At 36.3% G+C, this 18,060-nt stretch overlaps 1 protein-coding gene across 1 annotated transcript in view; it reads left to right on the plus strand.

Annotated features, from left to right (window-relative positions):
• INTU (inturned planar cell polarity protein) overlaps window positions 1–18,060 on the plus strand; it is a 104,540-nt gene that overhangs the window by 26,098 nt on the left and 60,382 nt on the right. The window contains exons 4-6 of the mRNA XM_053577691.1: window positions 5,310–5,513; window positions 13,028–13,146; window positions 16,141–16,230. Of these exons, the coding sequence (XP_053433666.1) occupies window positions 5,310–5,513; window positions 13,028–13,146; window positions 16,141–16,230 (413 nt within the window). The remainder of the gene's footprint in view (window positions 1–5,309; window positions 5,514–13,027; window positions 13,147–16,140; window positions 16,231–18,060) is intronic.

An 18,060-nucleotide genomic window follows, 5' to 3' on the forward strand; every position in this document is an offset into this window, starting at 1 on the left:
ACATGCTGAAGTACTTAGGGATGAGTATTAAAATGTCTGCAAATAATTTACAGATGGTTCAGCCAAAACATTTAAAAAATACATAGGAAAGAAAGGAGGTGGATAGAAGAAGAGGGAAAGAAGAGATGAAATGAAGCAAATGTGACAAAATGTTATCAATGTTGAAATTGGGTAAGGGATATATGAGTGATCATTGTACTCTTCTTGCAACTTTTCTGTAGGTTTGATAATTTTACAATAAAAAGTTGTTGATTAAAAAAAGTAGTTTTAGAAATTTAAAACAACAAGAGCAAAGGTGCATGTGCCCTTCTAATTACTGACTTGTGGCCTTGATCTGCTGCTGTAGTTCTGTACACTCATTTATTCAACATGCATGTAATTGTGCATGTAATTACATGGCTTGATCAGGGAGCTGGTGTCCAAATTTTGCAGTTGCCCAGGGCCCTCATTCAGTACTGGGCCACGTCTGGCTGTCTTGGAGCTTTAGAGAACCCAAGGCTCGGAGCGACAGAGTGAGACCCTTCTCTTTTTCTAGGAGGTCAGCCAACTTGGATTCTTACCTCTCAGATACTTCATAGGCTAGAGGAAGGGGCAAAAAACTTCTTAAAGGAGATGAGACTTAAGTACAATGTTTTAACTTTTATGATTTCTTTGTTACATGAAAGTGATGCTCATTTATACTATGAAAAAATTACAGGGCGGCGCCTGTGGCTCAAAGAAGTAGGGCGCTGGCCGGTTCAAACCCGGCCTTGGCCAAAAACTGCACAAAAAAAAAAATTACAGACTAGTAAAAAAAATGTTTTTAAGTTGTAAATATTCTCTCTTCTCACAACACAGAATAACCATCTGTATCAATATTTAAAGTGGAAGATTGACTGGATCAGTTTTGTATTTTAGGAATTTATCATTCTGGATAGTGGAGTCATATGCAAGACTTGAAGTCTAGAAACCAGGTGGTCAGATTTGCAGCAGTCCAGAAGAGAGGTGATAAAGGCCTGAGCAAAGAGGCTGACTGGGAATGGAGGAGGAGTAGAGTAGATTTAAGAGACAGAGGAAATTAGGACAGTACTTCTGCAGGAGAGAGAGAAGTCCAGGAAACCTTCTAGGTTTTGTCTTCAGTAACTCGGTGAGTTTGCCCAAGAAGAGATAAGAATGGAAAAGAGATTATTTGCTGAGCCATTCAGACTCAATTCCTATAAAATTTTGACTAAGGAATCTTGCCAGTTTGTGAAAGGGAAAGGATGAGACATGCAAAGAGCAGCGTAATTGTTGTGAGGGAAATAGCGCAAACTGTGAGGCAGAGGTGAGAGACTGGTCAGCTTCTGTAGCTGCTTCAGATTCTGGCACTTTCTGGCCCGGCCTGTGAAGACAAAGGTAGCTAAAGGGAAGAGAGAGGATTTGTTTGGGAGAGGCTGACCAGATAGTGCTTTTAAAATAGGATAGGCTGAAGATTGCAGTAGAAAGTAAATGTGGAATGTAAAGGTCTTAGCAAAATAACTAAGAAAATGCTACAAAAGCTATGTTAACTAATGTGATGAAAATGTGTCAAACGATCTATGAGCCAAGTGTATGGTGCCCCACGATCATACTAATGTACACAGCTGTGGTTTAATAAAAAAAAAAAAGAGGGAATAATTAACACAAAAGGACTTTGGAAGTGATGAGTTATAGAGGGCATGTCCTGAGGAAAGGCATACCATCTCCTGAACTGGGAGGGAAGGAGGAAAGGCTGGGCAAATTGCACAAATTAGAGGAAGGAAATGAGGAATCTTGAACTTCGTTACAGGTTAAAGTCTGTGAAATAACAACATAAAACTGTTTAGAAAAGCTTCATATAAAGTAACTTACGGTAGGTATTACTTAATGAAAGTTTTTTCCTGTAAAACATACATCTTTAATATTTATATATATAAACGCAGTACTAAAAAAGCACTTAACTCTGGCCAAGCACAGTAATTCCTGCCTATAATCCTGGTACTTTGTGAGGCCAAGGCGGGAGGATCACTTGAGGCCAGGAATTCAAGACCAGACTCAGGAACATAGCAAGACACCCCATCTCTATAATTTTTTTTTTTTTTTTTAATTTGCTAGACACGGCCACACATGCCTGTAGGCCTTGTTACTGGGGAGGCAGAGGCAGGAGGATCGATTGAGGCCAGGAGTCTGTAGCTTCAGTGAGCTGTGATCTGACTGCTGCACTTCGGTCTGAGTGACAGAGTGAGACCCTGTCTTTAAAACAAACAAATAAAAACAAAATTTAATGCTTAATTTGATTATGTCTTATCCTTTATCATTTTATTCATTTAATCAGGGCAACTAGATTTCCTGACATTTATAGCTCCTTATCATGTAAGCTTTTAAAAATATCTTTGTAAACCGTTCATTATCTTTGTATTATAAAGCCAATTTTACTTAAATCAGAAGAATGGTGGCTAAAATAACTCCTTAAAGAATTCTAATGGATGGTTCTGGAGTGCGTGTTTTTGTCACAGTGAGGGGAAAAGGTCCCTGCACCACAGAGAAAAAGTGATTTTGCCAAGTATAGCATTAAAAGTTAGTTTTCGAATATGTACTTTTTCACCAAGTGTAGTAAATCAGGCTTAAATTTTTGGTTGTTGTTGCTGCCTAAAGTAAAATTAGTGAATTTTTAAATCTGTGGCCTCATTTCCTTTTATCATTTTTTGGTGAGTCACACTCTGTCTTTTGACCTCTCTACCCACAAGAATGGCAGTTAGAAAAGATGCCCTCCCTGTTCTGAGATGTGTTTCCTTCTCTGAGAGCCCACCTTCTTGTCACCACTGATTATGCACCGCTCTCACAGACTCCAAAAGCCTGTGCCTGTGACCCTTGTTTCCCTCAGATTCACTTATCTGGTGCTCCCTGCCCCCCGTCAGATTTCTCCTCCTCCGCTCTACTCATACCTGTACCCCCAGCTCTTCTCTAAAGCCCAGTGCCAAAAAACAATGTTCAAAGCTCCATTTACCCTGTGGCATCACAGCTCACAGCAACCTCCAGCTCTTGGGCTTAGGTGATTCTCTTGCCTCAACCTCCCAAATAGCTGGGACTACAGGTGCCCACCACAACGCCTGGCTATTTTTTTTTTTAGTTTGGCTGGGGCCATGTTTGAACCCACCATCCTCCGTAAATGGGGCTGGCGTCCTCACTGAGCCACAGGTGCCGCCCCTACTTAACATGTTTAATGAAAATATATGGATATGTAAAGCTCATTTGTAAAAAATGACTTTAATGTGTTAGATTGGTCATATTTTTAAAGTTGGCCTTGAAAATTATGTCTCTTATAATAAATCATTAAAAATGGGGATTGTTTCTTATGGATCTTGATAATTTAAAAATATTTTCTGCCAAAATGTAACTTACTACATACAAACAGTTCTATCTGCTTTTAAATATTGGCTATGTTTCTTTATTCATGGTCAAGCATGAATTTCTTTTTTATTTTTTTTCTGGAGACAAGAGTCTCACTATGTCACCCTTGGTAGAGAGCTGTGGCATCATAGCTCATAGAAACTTCAAACTCTTGAACTTAAGTGATTCTCTTGCTTCAACCTCCCCAGTAGCTGGGAGTACAGGTGCCTGCCACAACACCCGGCTATTTTTCGTTGCAGTTGTCATTGTTTAGCTGGCCCGGGCTGGATTCAAACCCGCCAGCCTTGGTGTGTGTGGCCAGTGCCATAACCACTGTGCTACGAGCACTAAGCCATGAATTTATTTTTTTAACTTTTAAAATGTAATCTTATTTTAGAAGAATCATTGGGCTTTAATGTTTGGATTTAAAACTTTATAGATTATTACCATTAGAATTTCCATTTTACTCATATGTATTTTTATGACTTTACACATTAAGAATACTTTGTACATATATATATATAGCTTATCCTGATATCCTCACTACACTATCTATATGTGTGTGTTTAGTGAAACATCTCACAGTCAAGATGTACACTGGTGCTTCTTCTAAATGAGTGAGTTGCCTTTGGCCAGCTGGTATCTAAATGAATAGCTCCTTTTTTCAAGGAAAGGTAATTGAGAAGTAGAAGCTACCTTTCAATAACTGGAAAATGGCCACATTCTAGACTCTTATCAGTCCTGAGATCAGGCTGTGAAATTAAAACTACCTTGATAAAACTATCAGATAATCTTCTTAGAGTCATGATCCGAGATCCAGTATGTTGATAGTTTTTTGCTATCCTTGCCCTTTGTTTAAAAGAACCAGAAAGAATGTCTCAGAGAAGATTTTAAATATCACCTTATTTGGAATGAGAGCTAAATTTGATTATGTGAGGTCACTCTTAATGCTGAACCTCTTCCATTTATCTTCCTCGGATGAGTTAGTACTATCAGTGTTTATAACATAGTGTTGCTCTTTTTTTTTTTTTTGTAGAGACAGAGTCTCACTGTACCGCCCTCGGGTAGAGTGCCGTGGCGTCACACGGCTCACAGCAACCTCTAACTCTTGGGCTTAGCGATTCTCTTGCCTCAGCCTCCTGAGCAGCTGGGACTACAGGCGTCCGCCACAATGCCCGGCTATTTTTTTGTTAGTTTGGCCGGGGCTGGGTTTGAACCAGCCACCCTCAGCATATGGGGCCGGCGCCCTACTCACTGAGCCACAGGCGCTGCCCACATAGTGTTGCTCTTTAACTTACACTCTCAAATCATAGTAATTTCCTTCTTCTTTTTTTTTTTAATGGCATTTCTTGTTTTTGGAGTCAGTAATTCAGGATGCTCTGATGACGTTTAAATAAGTGAATTTTTGTACTTGCCTTATGCATTCTTACTCAATAAATATTTGCACCGACTTACTTTCCTTTTTTTTTTTAACTATTACAAAATGTATTTATTAATTTATTATTAAAATCACATATAATTACTATAATGAAGATTATTTTGAAATGACCAATGTTCTTTTTGTTTTTTGTTTCTGCTTTATCTTCTCTCTGTCTATAAAACCAACTTCTTTGCTCAGCACATCAGAACACTTATACTATTTTTATGGAATGAAGTGTTGCCTGATTCTAGAATTGCAAATAAAGCCAATTAAGATCTTTAAAAAATAATAATAATAAATAAATAAATAAATATTTGTACCGATATGTGTCAGACACTCTTCTAAGAGCTAGAGATACAAATATATAAAGAGTATGCAGCCCTCTAATGAAGAGCCCTTGCTCTAGGATGACTTAAACTTACTGTCCATACCTGGGTGCATGTGAAAAATGCACATATCTTTGTGAAAATTGCAGCTGATTTTCCCTTGTTGAAAAATCAACACATTGTTTTAATTTTTAAAGGTAAAACTGACATTTGAAAACGCATATGCTGTGAAAAAGGAGACAACCCAACCAAGAGAGAAAAAGGCACCATCAAACACAAATGACTTAGTCAAACTTCTATGGGGAGAAGAGGATGAATGTGTCCAGCAGAACATCCTAGACACTCCTCATGTTATTATGTATCTTACACTACAACTTGACTCAGAAACATTGAAAGAAGAGGTGAGTGTCTTCTCCAAAGTGCAGATGAAAAAGTAAGGACCTTGTATAGTCTTGTTATAGAGTAAGCATTTTTGACTTAAGGAAGAAACAAAAGTGAATGAATTGTTTTATTGTTATTCTTTAAAAACCTTTGTATACTTCATACTCTATCATGGATATGAATATTGCATACTGCAAATGTCTTAAAAATAAAAGCAGTTGAACTATTCACTTATCTTAAGCAGTAGGAAAAGGAAAAGCGGGAGGAAGGCATGATTGCAATGTCTTCTAACTTGGAAGCTAAGGGTCCTGTTAGCTGTTTTGTTTTAGTAGGCTTTATTGAGTTTTCATTATGTATAATAAAATTCAGCAGTTTGAAGTGTACAATTTGATGAGTTTTGAAAAATATACACAGTTGTGTAACTATTATCACAATCTTGATGTGGAACATTTTCATCACCCCAAAAATGTTCCTTTGTACCCTGTTGTAATCAGTACCCTCCTGCTAGCTTTTAATTCAAGGGGATGTAGTATTAACTTTCTTTCATAGATTGTAAATAGCTTTTACTTTTTACATATTCTTTTGCTGTTCATTGATTTTTCAATGTTTATTGAACTCCTCTTGGATCAGATATTGGGTATTTTTATTTTCAGGTAAGAAAATAATACTAGCAAAGATAAAAAAAAATGCTCAAGTTCACATAGCTAGTAGCTGACACAATTTCTACTTAAACAAAGGTGGTTTCCTTTCCAAATTCTGTCTTTTCTGTATCAGGTTTTGATGGTATTAATTGTTTTGTTCAAATTGTCTCTATCTTTTACCAGTTTCTTGTCTACTAAGTCTATTCATAATTAAGTGAAGTATGGATATCTCCCACTTGGATGAGAATTTTTCCATTTTCTCCTCTGATTCTAAATCTTTTTGCTTTATGTATTTTGAGACAATTTTATTAGATGCATTAAGGTTTAAAATTATTAAATCTTCATGGAGAATGGAATCTTTTAGATTACATTGTGATACTCTCTACCCTAATAATGTTTTTTTAAGTCTTCCTTTAAGATTAACATTTAAAAATGATTTTTTAAAATATTTAATATTAGTAGAACTTTATTTTGTAAGTATTTGAATGGGTGTTTTTCTTTCTTTTTCTCACTTTGTGTCGATGTTTTTCATATACCTCTTGCATACAGTATATTTCCCATCTGGCAGTTTCTAACTTCTGAGTAACAAATTCAGTGAATCCATTTATAGAGATTACTGATATATTTAAATTTGTTTCTCTTATCTTCTTTAAAAATTTTATTTGATTTAAATCTTTTATCTATCTTGAATCAATTTTTGTAAGTGGTAAAAGATATGGGTCCAGTTTCAGTCTTTTACATGTGGTTATCCAGTTCTTCCAGCATCATTAATTGAATAGGGATTCTTTTCCCCGGTGTATGCTTTTGTTTGGTTTATCAAAGATCAGATGAATTTAAGAGATTGGTTTCATCTCTTGGTTTTCTATTCAGTTCCAAAGTCTATGTCTCTATTTTCATGCCAATATCATGCTGTTTTGAGTACTGTGGACTTGTAATCTAGCCTGAAGTCTGGTAGTGTTATGCTCCAACTCTGGTTTTATTACTAAGAATTGCCTAAGGCTATATGGGGTGGAACTATAAACTAATATAGCCTCTTTGGAAAGAAGTATGGAGAATCCTCAAATTAGATTTCCCATTTGAGCCTGCAATCCCTCTACTAGGCATCTACCCAGAAGAAAAAAAATCATTTTATCATAAGGCCCTATGCACTCAATTGTTAATTGCAGCTTAATTTACAATCGCCAAGACTGTAAATAGGACACAACACAGGGCAGAATTCCTACCATTTAGGAAACAACTTAAATAACCATCAGCTCAGGAATGGATTAACAAACTGTGGTGTATATATATATACTATTCAACCATAAAAAAGATGGTGACTTTACATCTTTTATATCAACCTGGATGGAGTTGAAACACATTCTTTTCAGTAAGGATAACAAGAATGGAAAAGCAAATATCCAATGTGCTCATTACTAATATGAAGTCAGTAGACAATCTAATTCATACCCACATAGGAGAAAAACTCATTTCAATTAAGTTGGAGGGAGGGGGAAAGTTTCTGCTGAGAAATCTGAAGTATTGGAGCTCTTTTTATGTTAGTTTGCTTCTTTTCTTTTGCTGCTTTTAAGATCCTTTCTTTGTTCTTGACCTGTAAGAGTTTGATTGTTACATGCCTTAAGGTAGTTTTATTTGGTTTAAATCTGCTTGGTGGTCTTTGGCCTTCTTTTACCTGGATAGTCATATCTTTCTCTAGGTTTGGAAAGTTTTCTATTATTATTTCTTTGAATAAACTTGCTACCCTGATATCTCTTTCTACATCCTCTTTAAGGCCAGTACTCTTACATTTGCTCTTTTTAAGTGATTTTCTAGGTCTTATAGGTATGCCTCAATCTTTTCATTCTTCTTTTTCCTCCTCTGTGTATTTTCATATAGCCTTTCTTTGAGCTCACTAATTCTTCTGCTTAATCAATTTTGCTGGTGATAGACTCTGATGCATTTTTTAGTTTGTCAGTTGAATGTTTGAACTCCAGAATCTCTACTTGATTATTTTTTATTATTTCATTCTCTTTATTAAATTTCTCTGATAGAATTCTGAATTTCTTCTCTGTGTATTTTTGATATTCACTGAGCTTTCTCAAGACAGTTATTTTGAATTCTCTGTCTTTAGAAGTCACATATCTCTGTCACTCCAGGAATGGTCATGGTACCTTACTTAGTCATATGGTGAGATCATGTTTTCCTGGATGTTTTTGAAGATTGTTTATGTTCCTTGATGACTGGGCATTGAGTAATTGCATATTTATTTCAGTCTTCATACTCTAAGTTTGGTTGTATCCATCCTTCTTGAGAGAGCTTTCCTAAAAAAAAAAAAAGAGAGAGAGCTTTCCAAGAATTTAAAAGGGATTAAATATTGTGACCTAAGCTTGTGGTCACTGCAGCCATGTCAGCACTAGGAGGCATACTAAGTCCACAGACACAGCAACCTTTACAGACTCCTAGATACATAGTCTTTGTAGATTCTAGGAAAATCAGGAAAAATTCCCTGAGTTACCAGGAAAAGTCTCTTGTTTTCTACCCCTCTCTTTCTCCCAATCAGAAAGCATCTACGCACTTGGCTTCCTGAAGTTGGAGAAAGGGTGATATGGACATCCTGCTGGCAGAGACATCTGGCACCACACTGCAATACACCTGAAACCCACGGCCTTCTAGATTAGCTCAGTACTGGAGCTCACCCAAGGTCCATGGCTACTTCTGTCTGTCTGTTACTGATGTTTATTCAAGTACCAAGGCCACGTTAGTTAACAGATAATGAATCATTTGCCATAGCAGCAAATTCTTATCTGGTCCAGGGTGAGTCTAGAAATGCCATCTAGCAGCAAAGGCCTAGAATCAGAGGATTTGGGAATCTGCCTGATGATTTATTTTAGTGTGGCTGAGCTAGTACCCAGGATGCAAGCAAAGTCCTCTGTACTCATCCCTCGCCTTCCACCAGACAGAAGGAGTGTTTCCTAGGCTGTATTGCCTAGACTTGGGGGAATAGTGATGTGAATATTCCCTTGGCCACCAGCTGCTGATGCCACACTGAGCTATACCCCAAATCTACTGCCTCTGAAACCAGGGCAGTACTGGGGCTTGCCCAAGGACTGCAGTCCTCATAGTTTGACTGCCAAGGCTCCAGGCCACTTTAGTCAGCTGGTGGTGGGTGCAGCTAGGACTTGGGTTCCTCTGTTGAGTTTAAGCATTCCCTTTTGGCTGGGCTGGTCGAAATGCAGCCTTTGTGGGCAGTGGTTGAATTATGCCCTGTGTTGTGTCCTGTTGGGACAGGGTAGCACTGGGTTCCATTGCAAAATCCCATACTTGCTTTGCTGCCCTTACCTCAGCAACAGATGCTCTCTTTATTCTGGACTTCCTGGGGTTGGGGAAAGGTGTGTAGGCAATGTAAGATGTCCCTACCCTTTCAATGCCTGTTTCTTTTTTTTTTTGTAGAGACAGAGTCTCACTTTATGGCCCTCAGTAGAGTGCCATGGCATCACACAGCTCACAGCAACCTCCAACTCCTGGGCTTAAGCGATTCTCTTGCCTCAGTCTCCCGAGTAGCTGGGACTACAGGCGCCTGCCACAACACCCAGCTATTTTTTGGTTGCAGTTCAGCCGGGGCCGGGTTTGAACCCTCCACCCTCGGCATATGGGGCCGGCGCCTTACCGACTGAGCCACAGGTGCCGCCCCAATGCCTGTTTCTTTATTATGTTAAAACCAGGTACCGTGATCACTCATCTGCTTTTTTGGTTCTTCTTAAGATGCTTTCTTAATATGAATAAATGTTCAATTTGGTGTTCCCACAGGGTGATGAGTGCTAGAAGATTCTTTTTGGTCATCTTACTCCAATTCCTCCCCTAAACAATTACACTTTTATTTTTAGAAATTCCTGAAAAGTGTTTAACTAATCTACTTTTCAAATCTGCCATGATAATCTGGTGGCCTCTTTTTGCTTGCTTATTGTGATTCTATACTTTAGCTATCTAAGTGTTTCATATATACCTCTTCTCTGTTCTATACCTGCCCATTCTTTTATCTCTAGTCATATTTTGTGGCCTGCCTTATCATCTGCTTAGGGATCTTTGACGAAATTTGTTGTTTGATTTTATTTTGGAGAATATTTTCCTCCAGAGAGAATTTTCTTCTTCTGCTTTTGCCACTGACTGACCTGGGGCACTTTAGCCTTACTTGGGGGTCCACTTAACATGCTTGTTCTGGGTTCAGCTCATAAACCTTGTTAGTAGTAGCCCAGTGCTCAGTATCCTGACTGAGACTTTTGTAGGCAGGACAGCCCTGCCTCTGTTCTTCTTTTCACTCACCACTCTAAGCTCAGGCCCCAGCTTGTTTTGAAGCAATGAAAAAGGAGGTTGAAAGGAGACTGCCCTTCGAAATTTCTCTATTTATGTGCCAGCGATTGAACAAGTATGTTGGCCATGGATCTAGTTTTACATCATGAGATTTTCTCAAAGCAGCTAGTCTACCATAGTGCTTTTAGCAGGTGAGATCTAAAAGCTTATGTAACTAATCTACACTCCTTTGTTTTTTAAATTTTTTCAGACTTTATTCTCAAGGCTAAAGCTATTTTAGCAAAGACATCCATTTCTTGGTGTTCTTTATATATCAAAATTTAGTAAACCATTAAAAGCAAGGATTTACTTATACATAATTTTGTTATTTTCTGTGTTCAGGAAATCGCATACAGACCTGGAGTTAATAATTCTAATTTTTGTGTATGTTACTGGCTCCTTTATTATTAAAGCAAGTGAAATGCTTAAGCATTTATTATGTATAACACAAAATAAATTTCTGTTATGTGTTATGTAACATCCTGAATCTTTCTAGGTCATTTTGGAGTAGGATACCACTAAGACCTTTGGTCATCTTTGTCTTTGTTTCCATGGGAAAGTGTGTAGATGTTTCTCAAATGAACAGGTTTCTGTCTGTTACCAACCCTGTATCAAAGTGTAATTAGGAGAGGCTTTTTATTCTTATTGTACAGAGTAGAAGCTGCTGCAAATGCGTGCTACTAACAAGTACTTTAAAATACAGCTAATTAAACCGGTCACAGACTATAGAGTTTGCCAGGTCTTTAATCATGAGGCTTTAATAGCTGCAATACAGACTTTCTCAACTGACCGTTTTTTTTTGTTTGTTTGTTTTTACTGGCATGACTTACAATAAAATGTCATAAGGTCATTTTGTTTTCTATGAGTTACATATATTTAATGAAAGCTTGTCTTCAAGTTACAAGATTTGAAAATGTAAGGACTATAAGCTAGGGAGACTTGAAAAAAAATCAAATAGTATTAGTTATTTGTTTAAGGTAATGTTTGGTATTTTGGCTAAATATAATATAATTATTTATTGGCCAAGATTTAAATTTATTAAGTAGAAATAGCAGAAGATCTTAACTGATGTTTGACTTAATCTCTAAAGATAAAATAATGTTTTGAAACTGTTGTTACACTAGAAATATTGCAAGAAAGTTTGAGTTTTTAGAGCCAAAGAAAAGACATGATAATATTTAAGGGGTTCAGACTTTGAATTGAAGCTCTAAATTAATATTTATGAATACAGTCATTAAATAGTATAACTGGAAGCTACTTTGAGTGCTCCATGGTTTCTATCTTGACACTGTTATTTAACCTGCTTTTAATTTGCCTTGTGAGAAAAATAGATGTTCCTGTAAGTAACAGCAAAAGAGTACAGTATAGAATGGCTTCTCTCTTTGTGTAAAAGTATTAGTGCACATCCTGATTTTGAATATTTTATTTTGTGAAAACTATTTCCTATGAACATGCTCTTCTTGAAAGTAGAAAAATGTTAAGCATTGGGTGAGTTATGTTATAGATGTAGTATTTTCCATAATTTAAAATATAATGTGCTCTCTTTCAAAGTATAAATTCAGATTTATTTATGGTATGCAAGCCCTTTCAAATTTAAGGCAGATAAGATTTTGTAGTATCATGATACTTTTTTCTTCCTATCTATACTACCTTAATTTAATTTTGTATTCTTACTTTGCACATTTTTTTTTTTTTTTTTTTTTTGCCGGGGCTAGGTTTGAACCCGCCACCTCCGGCATATGGGACTGGCGCCCTACTCCTTGAGCCACAGGTGCCGCCCTACTTTGCACATTTAATTGTAGTCTCGTCTTGAGTTTAAATAAACATTTAATGATTTCACCAAAGATGATAAAGATTATCTTTTTTTTTTTTTTTTTTTTGTAGAGACAGAGTCTCACTTTATGGCCCTTGGTAGAGTGCCGTGGCATCACACAGCTCACAGCAACCTCCAGCTCCTGGGCTTAAGCGATTCTCTTGCCTCAGCCTCCCGAGTAGCTGGGACTACAGGTGCCCACCACAACACCCGGCTATTTTTTTGTTGCAGTTTGGCCGAGGCTGGGTTTGAACCCACCACCCTCGGCATATGGGGCCTGCGCCCTACTCACTGAGCCACAGGGATAAAAAGTCAATATAAAAGTAATTGAATTTAAGACTTCTAAAAGTTAACTTGTGGTATTTGTGTAACTATAGGACATAACGGTATCTCTAGAATACAATTAAAGATAATAAAATATTACCATTAAAAATTATCATTAAGGAGATTGAAGTTTAAAACAGCGATTGAAATTAATTGTAATTGAACAGTATCCTACTCGGTATATTATTGGTATCATAGCCAAAATTGGCAGTCTCTAACTGATTTAAGTGTAGCATTTGAAATGTTAGTTAATGTGTTAAAATTCCAGGCTTAGTTCTCTCCTTGTGTTTGAATAAAATTCCTGAAGCTGAAAGGATTCCCTTTCTCTTATTGTTTTTTTTCTCAGTACAAAGTTTGAACTTTCCATGACAAAAATAATGGTTGAAAAATTCGGGCAGTTGGATCATTTCTATTTCCTTTCATTTGACAGCAGGAAATTCTTTATCATTATCCAAGGTCTGAAGCTTCTCAGAAACTTAAAAGTGTGAGAGGGATTTTTCTTACACTTTGTGACATGCTGGAAAATGTAACTGGGACACAAGTTACTAGGTAATAACTTTTATTTTGCTTTAACTCTGTTCCTGTTAAGGTCTTTGCAATTATGGAGTCAAATATCCATTCCATGCTGATTTATCCACCTTGACTTTAAGATGTGAAAGTTAACTTAGGGGAGGAGGGAGCTGAAAGCTTTTAATTTGTTTTTGCTTTTGTTTTGTCATAGAATAAATCTATGAGTAATATCCAAATTCCTTTCTTAATATTTCACCAATTTTAGAGTTTCCAAAGAAATTTTATCTCAAATTTTAAGTGCTGGCATCATACTGATAAATATCAAGTTGAGTTTTTTAAGTTTTAACTTTTTCTCTCCCCCATCTTCGATAAGAATGGCACTTCTGTGATTTTAAAATAGGTAGGATCCGGCAGCACCTGTGACTCAAAGGAGTAGGGCACCGGCCCATATGCCAGAGGTGGTGGGTTCAAACCCAGCCCTGGCCAAAAACTGCAAAAAAAAATTAAAAAATAGGTAGGATCTGCAAGACAACAGAAGAATTTCTTTAATTAACCAGATAAAATTCATGTTTAACTCTGTGACTGTTAATATAGTACATATAGAAAATATTAATTCATTTTCAAGTCAAGAGTACCCAAGACTCCATTTACGTAGTAGTATGTAAGTTTACATTCATCAGCACATATTGCAAGCCTCTTTTTATTTTTTAACAGCTTTACTAAAATATAGTTCATAAACAATACAAAGATAAAGTCCTTGATTTAAAGTGTACAGGTAATAGTTTTTAGTATATCCACAGATACGTGCAAACATCATTAAAGTCAGTTTCAAAACAATTTCCTCACCTCAAAAAGAAATCCTATACCCTTTAGCTGTCAACCATCCTAACCCTAGCCCTACAAATCTACTTTCCATCCCTATAGATTGCCCTGTTCTGGACATTTCATATGAATAGAATCATATAATATGTAGCTTTCTGTCACTAGCTTCTTTCATTTAGCGTAATGTTTTCATGGTTCGTGCCTCCTTTTTAGTCTCATTAGAGAAAAAAATTTTTTCTCTTCAAATGTGGATTTTGCTTTTTTTACCTTTTTGTTATTGTAAAGGATAAATGTTATTTTACTTAATATTTAGGTCTTGTTATTAATGATAAGATGTGGGTTGAATATATGGAAGGCAGTAATACCATTAGAGAAACTTTTTTGAGGAAGCATTAAATATGAAAATTATTATTTTAGGAGTTCATTAGCAATTATACATCCTTTGTTACATACATACCTTTTAAATTATAGTACTATAATATACTATTAAAAAGTATAGTATTTGTCTAAAAGTGTATTTTTAAATTTAGACAAAAGTGTCTTCTTTTTGAAAAAATCTATGTAATAATTTATATTTGAAACACCATATACTTATTTTATTTTCAAATAATTTATATTTGAAAATAAAAACATTCTTTTTATTTCTGTAGTTCACTATTATATCTCTTATTGGAATATATTTAATTTTTTTCAACTTCACTGAAATATAATTGAAATACAATAAACTGTACCTAAGTAAAATGTACAATTAGATCAGTTTTCATAGGAATGTACCCTAAAACCATCGTCACAATGAATATATTCAACACCCTAAAAGGTTGAGAACACATTTAAATCTGACTTATGTTTTAGTTACTTGTTTACATATTTGTGTCCTGCCTTGAATTGTCATCTTTAGTGCTAAAACCACATTGTCCTTTCTTTGTAACTTCTTCAGCAAATCATGTTCATAGGTAGGCAATCACAAAACATTTGTTAAATTCACCAACTGGACTGGGCACGATGGTTCATGCCTATAACCCTAGCAATCAATCTGGGAGGCTGAGGTAGGTGGATTGCCTAAACTTAGGAGTTCAAGACCAGCCTAAGCAAGAGCAAGACCCCATCTCTAAAAATAGCTGGCACTGTGACAGGCACCTATAGTCCCAGCTACTTGGGAGGCTGGGGCAAGAGGATCACTTATGCCCAAGAGTTTGAGATTGGTATGAGCTGTGACACCATAGCATTCTACCTAGGGCAATAAAGAGAGACTCTATCTCAAATAAATAAATAAACCAACCAACTGACTGGGATGGAACCTTTGTTTTAAAAAAGAAATTATATATAGTCATTTCCCTTACTGTTAGAACAAATCTTTTTTTTTGTTTTTGAGACAGAGTCTCACTCTTTTGCCCCAGATTAGAGTGCCATGGCCATAGCCTAGCTCACAGCAACCTTGGCAATCTGGGATCAAGTGATCTTCCTGCCTCTCTCAAGTAGCTGGGACTTATAGGCATCCACCATAACATCCAGCTAGTTTTTCTATTTTTAATAGTTCGGATTGGTCTTGAACTCCTCAGCTCAAGTGATCTTCCTGCCTCAGCCCCAGAATATTAGGATAGAATTACAGACGTGAGCCACCATGCCAGGCCAAGACTTTCAACTTTTTTTTCTTTTTAGAGATAGGGTCAGGTTAGCGTTCACCCAGGCTGGAAGTGCAGTGGCACAATCATAGCTCACCATTACCTCAAACTCCTGGGCTCAAATGATTCCCTCTCACTTCAGCCTCTTGAGTAGCTCGGACTACAGGCGCACACTATCATATTTGGCTGATTTTTTTTCATTTTTTTATAGAGGCAGGTGTTGCTGTGTTGCCCGTGCTGGTCTTAAACTCTTGGCCTCAAGCAGTCCTCCTGCCTCAGCCTCCCAAAGTGCTGAGATTACAAGTGTGAGCCACTGTGATTAGTCTACATGTATTTTTCTGTAATGGGTCTATCTTTGTTTGGCTGGATTTCTTGGATTATTTGGGGTTTAAAAGAAAATTTTATAATATATTTTAATTATCATACAATTCCTTGCCTTTTCTGTGTGGCAGTTAGGTATCTGAAAAGAAATTTGGTTATTGAGTATTCAGTTCTTAATCATACTACATGTAATCTTTTATGAATGATTTTTATAATTTTATGACATTTAAAAGTCTTTTAACCTTATTTTGAATATATTTTTTCTTAGTTCATCTCTCCTTTTAAATGGGAAACAAGTTCATGTGGCTTATTGGAAGGAATCTGACAAGTTATTATTAATTGGCCTGCCTACCGAAGAGTAAGTCAATTTTTGTTTACCTTAATATCATTTCTTAAAATAGTGTTAACAAAGTCTGTTTCATTGAAATTCCTTAAATTTTTACAATTCAAAAGCCTATTACACTAGTGAAATAGTTACCTATGTTTATTGTGTGAATAATGCAGAAAAATGCCATGAAAGCCCAGCTGGACCAATTAGTAAGGATGGGGGCTGCTAATACACTTTTTTGTGGAAAATACAGAGGTGGCTAAGAGATAAGCTTTTTCTCTGCTTCAGCTTTTGGCAATATTGTGATTTGGATTTTACATCTTTACATATATATATTTTTATTGTTGGAGATTTTGGAGAATTAAGGGTCAACAGAGGAGATTTTTGTCTTTATGTTGAGCACCTTTGATAAAATAAGGAATATGTAACCCTAAAGTGACTTCTCTATTATACATCTTACATTGTCATGGTCTCCCTCTTAACCTTTCTGTAAAAATTTTGAAATATATCTTATTTTAATCTTCGGAGGTAAAAGCAGGATTGTCATTTATAATGTACTGACCTTGAGCCCAGGTACTGTGGTAGGTACTTTACATTCATTTAAGTTCACTTAATCTTCAAAATAAGCTCCAGATGTACTTAATGATTACTAGTTCCATTTTACAGATGAGGAAAGTAAAACTAAACAAGGGTTAAATAACTTGTCAAGGACCACATAATCAGCGGAAGGCAGAACTGGAAATTTGAATGAGGGTCCCTCTGAATTCTTTCTGCTACAATGTTTCCCTAATGCCATAGGACATTAAAAACTAGGGGGGAAATGGAGTATGAATATGGAGAACAACTCCAAGAAGGTGGATTGAACTACCGTTAGAGTAGTCTTCTGTCCCTGTTCATTGTTTTTTAAAACTTGCAATTTAGACTCTTTTACTTCAAGAAGTATTTGGGTAACTTTTATTAAACTATTAAACATACTTTATTTTTCCTCTTTAATCCATAGAACTGAGACATATAGTCTACTGAATCATAGTCAAATGTCAAAATAAGTAGTTTAGAATGTGACTGACACAAGTTCAGAAAATAGCAGTTGAGATCAGTATTCTCTTGGCATTGTTTAAACTTCCTAAGAAAGAAAAAGGTAGACCAGAAAAATGCATTATACAGGCAATCTAAACACAAATATGACTATTTCCTATTACTAATGATTTTGTTTACCAGATTTCTTTCATTATATAGCAATGTATTGTTACTTACCAATTGCTGCATAACAAATTATTTTTAAAAATCGTAGGGGTAATTGAAACTCAAATGTTTATTAATTCAGAGGCATTTTTGTAGTTCATGGATCCAGGAGCAACTTAGCTGGATGGTTCTAGCTCGAAGTCTCTCTTAAGGTGGCAGTCTAATGTTGGCCAGGAATATAGTCACCTGAAATATAGTCACCTTAACTGGAGCTGGAGAATCTGCTTCCCAGATGGCTTACGCATGTGAGCATTGTCAGGCGGCCTTAGTTCCTTTTCACGTGGACATCTCCATAGTGCTGGTTGAGTATCTTCATCACATGTCAGCTAAATCCCCCCAAAAAACAAGTGATCCAAAAGAGGGAAACTGCACGACCTTTTATGGTTTAGTCTTGGAAGTAATATACTGCTATTTCCACCATGTGCGATTTGTTAGAAGTGAATTGCTAACTTCAGCCTGCCTTCAAGGGAAGAGAAATTAAACTCTACTACTTGAAATGAAGAGTATCAAAGAATTTATGGGCATGTTTTACAACCACAAACAGGAATTCCAAAGGTGGCCATAGTGAAAAATATCAAAATGATTTTTTTTTTATTAAATCATAGCTGTGTACATTAA

This window comes from Nycticebus coucang, chromosome 1 (genome assembly GCF_027406575.1).
Source record: "Nycticebus coucang isolate mNycCou1 chromosome 1, mNycCou1.pri, whole genome shotgun sequence".
NCBI classification, from domain to species: Eukaryota; Metazoa; Chordata; class Mammalia; order Primates; family Lorisidae; genus Nycticebus; species Nycticebus coucang.